Here is a 9,471-nt window from a genome sequence, read left to right as displayed (position 1 = left end):
CTATAAGAAATAATTCTTTGCCGTGATCTTATCATCAATTAACTATTTGCCATTTGTAGCATATAGAATAGATATACTAGAAATACTTCAAATACAGTACATATCCAAACCTAGTAACGTTAAAATTGTGGATCTCAAGGGGTTTGATAATAACTTAATGATGACCAAAAATAAAAGGGCACCTTTGTTTGTAGAAACTGTGGAAGCAAGCAAGGCATTTTTGGTTCATGCCTTTAAGTTATAGTACTATATTATTATATTTTACTAACTAGAGGAGGGCTAGCCCATACAAAAATAATTTCCTTAATTGTATTACTCCAATTATTTTGCAAAGATCTTTTAGTTAATTTAAATAATATATTTAAATACGGATATTTCATATACATCTTTATTCAATAAAAACTATTGTATTTTCGAGTTAATCATTTGATTTTAAACTTATTTTGTTGGGATTAAACATCAATGAAGAAGAAATAAAAGGTGGGCAATATTTCATCAACTTATTTTTCTTTGTGTTTGTGCGTTGTTATTTCCTCATATTCTATTTTTGGTAGCACAAAGTTCATAGGCAACAGTGCGTATATTTAAGAAAAAAATTATAATTTATTTAAACTTCGTCAAGTTGTGAACAATCAAAGAGTTTGCATTTTTCTTCGTTGATAGTTCATTTGTTAATAGTATTAAATAAGATGAGATATCTTCTTTTAACATAAGAAAAAATATGTGTTACATTAGAAGTGGACCTGGAAATATAGAAACAAATATTTCTAAGGAGATACCAATTCTCTACTTTTTCTTTTTATAGACTTTTCTTATTAAGTGCTTGAATTAAAGACAAATGTTTGAGCAATTGCACCTTGAAATGTTCACTTGACATTAAAAATAGTCATGAAAATTCAAATGGTAAAGTTATTACAGTTTAAACAGTAATATAATGAGTTCTAATTTGAGTCTGTATTTTTTTCTAATCAGATTACTCTTTTCTTGTTATATATACAAAAAAAACATAAATTTATTATTAATATCTTGAATTATAATAAAAATTACTTAATATTTTGGTTTGAAATGGCACAATAATATTAAGGATTAGCATTTTATAAAAAAAAATTGCATTATGCTCGATATTATAGTAGTTAATATTCTGTTTGGTTTTGTTTTAAATATTAAATATAATATTAGAACAAAAAATGTTCTTCAATGGCCTGACATGAAGGCATATCAATGCTAACGTCAAATTTTCTATAACACATCATTAAAATTTTAATTATTTATATTATTTAAAAAATTTAATCTGTCTTTTTCTATTTTCTATTTCATCATCCTCTCCACCACTTCCTCCTCCCCCACTATCTTTATTCTCGACCATTCACCTCACTTTTACCACCACCTTCAAACAGCCTACAAATGATAATATTCAAATAGTACTTATATGTTTCACCTATCCCAATTTGATTTTACATGTTCGCTCTTTATTAATTAATTTGAACAATTTTTTTAGTATGTTCCAAAAAAAATAACTTTTTTAAAAAAATTTAGAAATAATTTAACTTAAACTTAGTATTTTGCCCTTAATGATAAAAATATTATGACATGTTTACCACTATGCATTTCAAAATCTAATAGCCACACAAGTTATTAAATGTTTAAGACCATCAGTTTTAAAAGTCTTCATTTCTTAAAAATTTTGCAAATCAAACTAATTATATTTAATAAAAAATAATAATAATATAATTAATTTATGTACTTTTCCTTCTAAATATTATTGGGAACGTAATAAAAGTCAAGTTGTCATCATATGAAAATAGAAGCGCATCCCATTAAAAGCATTATCATGAATATCCCTTGATATTACTGCGTTCTTAGCTTTTGCTGCTAATTTTATTTTTTTATCTTAAATCAAAAACACTCCCATACCTTTAGTAATTTTAATGGTGGTTTCTACGGCTGTTGCTGGGAAATGCAACGCAAATTTTTGAAGAGAGCAGAAAACGGCTTCTTAATTGTTAAAATATTAAGTAAGTTCAATTTGAAATTCTTCTTCGGAAGGTTGACCCAGGGATTAGTCTATAATTCTCATCAATTATCAAAGTCTATTAGTTTGGCCTTTTTTTTGTTGCTATTTTAGTTTATTTGTTCATAACATATTAGATAAATTAAGAGGGAGAGACAGTAAAAACCTATTTAAAAGCAAAAAATTAAACGGAAACTATTTATGCCAGTTTAATAATTCTAAAACCCATGCAATTGGTCTTATTTAACTCTCAAAAAAAGAAATTAAAAAAAATGAAATAGAGAAATAACTTAACATGGGAAATCAAACGTTTGCAGGCCACTCTCACTTCACATCACATGCAAGGCAAAAGGTGATAGGATGACATTTTGTACACTTTTAAGGCCCCTAGAACCAAAATGTCGTATTTTTTTACTCAAACGATCGAAATACGTGAAAAAAAATGTTGGTGACCAAAATATATATAACGCCCTTTTAAAAGGCGCTATACCTTAACGGTTATTTGCCCATTAGGGTTTAGCGCCTTTTAAAAGGGAGTTATGCGTCAACTTGAAAAGAGCGGGAAGGTATAGCGTCGTTTATCGCCTTAATAAACGGCGTTATACCTACATAAAAATATGTCCCCTTCCCTTCCCCACCAAACCAGAACTCCTATCCCCCCACCCCCCCCCCCCCAAATAAAAATTAAAGAAACAGTGGTCCTCCCCCCCATTAACGACCAAAAAAGCTCGAGTGGAGCCCACCCGTCCCACAAAAAGTAAAGATTCTCGGTCTCACATCCTAGTTAAAGCGTTATCTCGTTGTGGGTTGCTCGTTTCGGCTCCAAATCGCCAAATCTTCAACTTTCCAAAAACCTTAAATCGAGGTATTCCGACTTAATTTTTGTTAAAACTCATATAAAAAATGCATATTAGTTATTTTTGATATGTTCTATGTTGTTTTGTGATTGTTTTGCGATTTAACTATTTTGTTATTTTTATCCGGACTATGATATTAGTGTGCTAAAAAAATTAGTAAAAATAGAGAAATTATTATTAAAAATGTTAACTAGTTACTTTTTACTGTGATATATGTATTTTCGTGAATATTTTGTGATTAAATTTATTTGTTATTTTTATTCGATTTAGATTATTTATTTGCTTAAAGACTAGTAAAATAGATAAATTGTTACTTTAGTTCCCTCTAGTGGTATCTTGTGGCCTAATGTAGTGCTTGTATTTGTAATGTAGTGTCATTTTAGCGTAGTAAAATATAGTATCATTTAGCGTAGTATCCTTGTAGTTATTGAAATTAATCATTTAAGTATCTATTATACCCAAAAATACGTCAAAAAAGCTGATAGTTCAAACACAAACTCTGTCCAATTCTAGTCAACAATCGTAAGAAAATAACATGAGAAAACAACAATATTTCCTGAACTAAATATGAGAAAACAATAATATTTTCAGGCCTTGGTGCTACTGGGCCTCAAATATCGAGCCCAGATCCCATATGTGAATATTTAATAATTAAATCTTGTATAATTATAAAAATTAATTATTTAATTTTATTATAGTAAAAAATAAGTGAGTCATAAATAAAAATATATAATAATAAAACTAACATACAAAATAATAAAACTAACATATAAATTAATAAAACTAACATATATAATATTAAACTAACATATAAATAATACACTAATATTTAAAATAACAGACATGTTGAGTGATAAATCGAGATAATTTTCTCATCATGAATACAAGAATTCAGGATATCTTAGTGCTACCGAGCCTCGAATATCGAGCTCGGAACCCATATGTGAATATTTAATAATTAAATCATGTATAATTATAAAAATTAATTATTTAATTTTATTATATTAAAAAATAAGTGAGTCATAAACAAAAATAAATAATAATAAAACTAACATATAAATTAATAAAACTAATATATACAATATTAAACTAATATATAAATAATAAACTAACATTTAAAATAACAGACATGTTGAGTGATAAATCGAGATAATTTTCTCATTATGAACACGAGAATTCAGGATATCTTTGTGCTACTGGGCCTCAAATATCGAGCCCGAAACCCATATGTAAATATTTAATAATTAAATCTTGTATAATTATGAAAATTAATTATTTAATTTACAAACAAACATATAAAATAATAAACTAACATGTAAAATAATAAAACTAACATATTAAAGTAAAATAATGTAATTAATATTGTTTAATTTACAGTAGACGACATGGAGGTTCCGTCTTTGCATCCCGGACCTGCCAGTCTAGAGCTACTGTTGTTACAGGGTGATCATAGGTTGTCGCACATATGGGAGGGACAGTTACTGACCCAGACATTCCGTGTCAGGAGAGTAGACGATATGTGGGGCTTTCTCAGGGACCACCCTCTCCATCCCCGTATAGTCAGACGCCTCCAGGATACGAGTTTTTATAGGATTGTGGAGATCGGCCGGCTGCAGCTGGATTGGTCGTTGATCACGACCCTGATAGAGCGGTGGAGACTGGAGACGCACATATTCCATTTGCCCATTGGCGAGGCCACTATCACATTTCAGGACGTGGAGGTCCTGTATGGGCTGCCCGTTGATGGACACCCTGTTGCTTTGCCTAATGCCATCAGAGAGTATACGGGTTTGCACTACATGGAGATGCTGCAATGACTCACCGATTTCCAGCCACCGGATGAGACTGCACTGGTTGGGGCCAGTCGTCTACAGTTGACGCACGTCCGGCAACATTTGGATGCATTGCACACTAACATCACAGATGATACACCGGAGCTTCATATTCACCGGTACACGCGATTGCTGCTGCTCCTTATGTTTGGAGGGGTTTTGTTCCCGAACACTTCGGGGAACCTAGTGAGCTTGAGATTTCTTCATCATCTTGAGCGGCTAGATGATTTACATCAGTACAGCTGGGGTGCTTCTGTTCTCGGTTACTTGTACAAGCAGATGTGCTGGGCGAGCATGGGCACCCAGCATGACTTTGCTGGATTTTTGCCGCTGCTACAGGTGAAAACATAGTTGAATACTCTATTCATTATAACATACCCAGTAAAAAATATACCTTAAATTTTACGTCCACTTTGTATATTAGGTTTGGGCCTTGGAGTGGTTCCTTCAGTTGCAGCCACCTCTACCACCCTTAGCTCCTGGTGCACCACCTCCATTTCTCCCTCTAGCTAGGAGGTGGGTTGATAGGCGAGGATATGGACGGGCGTACGAAGCTCGACATAATATCCCTTTGTGCAAGGATTTGTTGGATTTTATGGAGGGCGTACAGGTAAATATATACATAAGTTTACTTGTCCTGGCTTCATATGTGTTGTATATACTCACGTTTTCTGTTGTTACTTAATAGTTCATTTGGAGGCCATACAGCAACAAGCTAATAGCTAGTTTGCCCGATTATTTCTCAGCCGACCGAATTATGTGGAGCTCTTCCGGAAAAATACCTGAACGATGTTTGATAACATGTTATTTCAAGTGGTTCAAAAATAGTGTCCACGTCTCTTGGATGTCGCTCCCTGTTTTTCTTGCGAAAGCGGACCTCGACGTGTGACAACTCTTTTAAATGAAGTATTAAAAGAGGAGAGTCACCACCTAACGATTTTAAGGTGTGTTAGGGCACCTATTTGCAAATAACTCTGTTTTAACTAGTCAACGCCATCAAAGATCAGGTAAGGGCTCAAGTTACCTCAAAAAGAAGGTGTTAGGCATTCCTCGAGGTCCAAAACTGTGGGTCCCGGCCGAACTTAAATTATATGGATTAGTCTATGTGATCATGTAAGAAAAGAGAGTGAAAAATCTAAGAATTTTATTACAAAAAGATCTCGAATAGGGAGGTACAACTATATTGTTTTTTATTCTAATAGAAAAGAAAGGAAAAAGGTGGGGGTTCCTAAGTTTTTTAGCCTAAAGGATCACCCCGTGCAACATAAATAATATTTCGTAACTCCCTTGAGATAGGGTGTTACTCATATTATCTAGCGGGCACAGACTATCATCTCCCACTACCCGATTACTATGTTAAAGTTGTTTACTTCTAATTCAATTCCAATATGTGCCTTATGCGTGCACTATCCGTCCCATACCTATGGTCCAGGAGGCTTTGGACCTCTATTTAGGTAGTTCTAGACCTTATATAGGCTGCTCAAAAATGTCAAAACTAGGCGACATGCAAAACACATATTGGACTTCAAATATGGCAGTTAAGGGCTCAAGTTTGCCTCCACACTTAAGCAACAAATGCACGCAAGACAAATTTCAGGATAAGCAATTCAAAATTAAGAAAATTATATCCCTATAGACATGATTTTTATGTGACAAGGCATCAAGGCATGTAAGTAGTTTCAGAGGCCAAGCGTTGTTCATAGACATGATTATACGATTTGCACGCTGACTAATGAAATTGTAGATTTCCGGTCATTAAGCTTGTTATGTCTAGGTGACTCGTGCAATAAGGAATAATGAAAGTACCATTGGGAAGATCCCAGAACTGCATAATAAACCATATTTGAGAGGTGCAACATTGACTCCTATTAAGACGAAACAGTGTTGTCCTATAGACAGGATCTCTAATGTTTAGCACTTGGAGCTGATTTTATCATTACACTCAACCTTATAGACATGTTTTCTAAGTGAACAGTGCGATGCAGTAATGAATGAGATGATTAAAATCCTATAGGCATGGTTTCTAGTGAACAGTACGAGATAATAGCAAATGAGGTAATCAAAATCCTATAGGCATAGTTTCTAATGAATATGCCGAAATGAATTGAAAGAAAGTTCATTGACATTTGTTCCTATAAGCAAGTTTTCTAGTAACACGTAGCAGTAAGCATAATTGCAGCAGTTGAATTCATGTTTTCCAACAGACAGTGTGTGTGTGTGTGTGTTTATCCTAATGACATGGTTTCTACAGTGCACATATAAATTCAACGGCACATATAGCAAGTGAATCAATGAGTCTTATAGGCATGTTGTCTACCCATTTGGTATGCAAATATTAGAAATCTACCCATTCCCCACGTCACTAACACCCCAATCGTTTATACAAAGTTATCACAGGCCCATTAATGAGTAAAATATAATTGTTATACAAATAATGACAATAGGCCCACAACATGCCCAAATGAAATACCCAGCACTGTCTGGGCCTTCAGCAATTCTCACACAGCATACCCAGACTTCTAACAAGGAGTCGTATTCATCAACACAACCCCAGAATCCATAGAGGAGCCCAAATTCAATTCATATAACCATATTTCCAAGCATTGCATCATTTAAACCAACCGACTTAGATGTAAAACAGATAATAGGAAGAAAGGGGTTGAATGGGGGTAGTTTAAGTTTCAGGGAATGACTAAGGACTCAAATCCTAGTGTGTCAGAGTTCACAAGGGCCTCAAATGGACCCCGAGCACTGCTCACACTAGGAGGCCAGCAGTAAAGCTGTTACAACTGTACCCAAATTCGCGTACCTTAGATCACGTCGTAAGTTAGTCAACGTAAATCGAATAAGAGATTATCTTTGAGATGATAAGAAGTTAATCCTATTGGTCTTAAACGATACAAGGGTGTATAAGAGTAGTTAACAAGTATTTGAAGTTAAACGAATCAAGGATGTTGTAACCCGTATTTTCGGGTAACACTAGAGATGATTAATTGTCCTAAGAGGTCATGTTTTAATTTATTTGAATCATATAATATCTGTATCATAAGTCTTGAAGTCAAGCGAGTTATGAAACAAAAGTCGATAAAAGTTGTCGCAACTTACGTTTATAATTTTACTTAAACTTTAGGTCAAATGTTACTACATTTTTATCCCAATGTACTTGGAATTATGGGGTGATATACCTATAAAATTGAATATCTATGAGTCTAGTTTCCAACACATTAAACCGTTCGTCGATACGATCTCAGAATAGAGAGATATTCACATTTTCACGAGAGTGCGCCAAACAACTCTCTATGGGGCCCACATAGGCGGTTTAAGACATATGGATATATATATGATACCTCAACCCCGTTTTAAGTCATTATTTTTCAGTATATTCAGACCTTAGAACCCTAAAAAGAGTCGCTCAAGGTTCTCTCATGATCCAAGACCCAAACAAAGGGCAAACAATACAAATCAAATGTCGGGAATCCCGTGGCGCTAGTAAGTTTCTTGTTCTTCTTGTTGTTGCTAATTTTTGTGTTGTTCCAGCTCGTGTGGGAGGTTGTTTTAAGTGTTTTATGTTCTGTAAATACACCTTAAAGTTTTTAATATCAACCCTAGGTGATTTCAAGTCTTCTAAAGTAATTCTAGTGCCGAAAAACCCGAATTAATTGCTAGTTTCGCTTCCTTGTTCTTGTGACAGAATTGGAGGGATATTTCGTGGAAAATTAAGGTCAAATTGGAGTTGTTATTTCTGTTTAAAGGTAAGGAACCTCTAACTCTATATATATTTAAGATTATCCAAGTTGCAGCTAAGTCGTTGAAGCTAGAACTTGTGAAATATATATCGAAAGGCTTGGTAGTAATGTTGTTGGTTGGTGGACTGTTTTGGAGGCTCAATATGATTATTAATGATGTTGTTTGGGCTGTTTGGTGATTGTATTGACTTGTGGGAAGTCATATAAATAGGGGAGGTGCTGTCCGTTTCATCGTAAAATAGGTTGCGGTCGATACATAATAGTTACGACGCTTAAACGATAATGATAGTGTCATTTGTCTTATTGTAGACTAAGGAGTCATGACATTTGCATAGCTTGAGGTTGGGCAGTATATACAAGGTATGTGAGGCTATCCCCTTCATTCTTTTGCATGACTCCGATTGTACATAATTTAATGAATGAGCTCCCAAAGATACTCTACTCTTAGAAGCTAGCAGTACTTACATTGCTGCCCTTCTTATGAAACGATTGATATTGATGTTACTTCTCTTATTCTTATATTATCAATGTTGTTGGTAGTTCTTGATTCTTATAAGATTCTTGATGAAGAGTTAATCCTAATAACGTGTACGAAGGATACCGACCTTACGTCACTCCGAAAGGTTCAAAATGTGATTCCAATGAGTCCAGCATGCATCATATATATGTATCTATTTTACTCTACCGAGCCGCGCTATAGTCGGCCGGGTATGGCACCTATTGTGCAACCACTGATCAGTTGGGTTTTACCGAGCTCCACGTGGCCGGGTACGATTCTACCGAGCCCTATGATGGCCGGGTACGTTTTACCGAGCCTATTATAGCCGGGTACGATATGATGATAGTGATGCCCACAAAGACGTATGTTTTAAAAGTTTATATATATATATATATGTATGTATCATGTATTTCATGTCAGTAGCCCTCAGAGGTACCCAGATGTCACAGGTTGTATATTCTCTATCCCTGTTTACATTACTGTTCTTACTTATGCTTTCCTGCCTCACATACTCAGTACTTTATTC

The 9,471-nt window shown here is 34.2% G+C and overlaps 1 protein-coding gene across 1 annotated transcript; it reads left to right on the top strand.

Moving 5' to 3' along the window:
* Positions 1-4,253: 4,253 nt before the first annotated feature.
* On the top strand, positions 4,254-5,426 carry LOC138904464 (serine/threonine-protein phosphatase 7 long form homolog). Its single transcript, XM_070192962.1, has 4 exons — positions 4,254-4,589; positions 4,701-5,039; positions 5,125-5,310; positions 5,409-5,426. The coding sequence occupies exons 1-4, from the start codon at positions 4,254-4,256 to the stop codon at positions 5,424-5,426; spliced, it is 879 nt and encodes a 292-aa protein (XP_070049063.1).
* The last annotated feature ends 4,045 nt before the right edge of the window (positions 5,427-9,471 follow it).

The sequence above is a fragment of the Nicotiana tomentosiformis genome, chromosome 2 (assembly GCF_000390325.3).
Source record: "Nicotiana tomentosiformis chromosome 2, ASM39032v3, whole genome shotgun sequence".
Taxonomy (NCBI): domain Eukaryota; kingdom Viridiplantae; phylum Streptophyta; class Magnoliopsida; order Solanales; family Solanaceae; genus Nicotiana; species Nicotiana tomentosiformis.
The sequence above is the reverse complement of the archived record's forward strand: the minus strand, read 5'-3'. Positions and strand labels throughout refer to the sequence as shown.

What these genes read in the sequence shown, in the direction of transcription:
- LOC138904464 (XM_070192962.1), top strand. Translation starts at nt 4,254, where the DNA reads ATGGAGGTTCCGTCTTTGCATCCCGGACCTGCCAGTCTAGAGCTACTG. An exon ending in TCACATTTCAGGACGTGGAG is followed by an intron (nt 4,590 to 4,700) that starts GTCCTGTATGGG and finishes ACCGATTTCCAG; the next exon opens with CCACCGGATGAGACTGCACT. An exon ending in GATTTTTGCCGCTGCTACAG is followed by an intron (nt 5,040 to 5,124) that starts GTGAAAACATAG and finishes TTTGTATATTAG; the next exon opens with GTTTGGGCCTTGGAGTGGTT.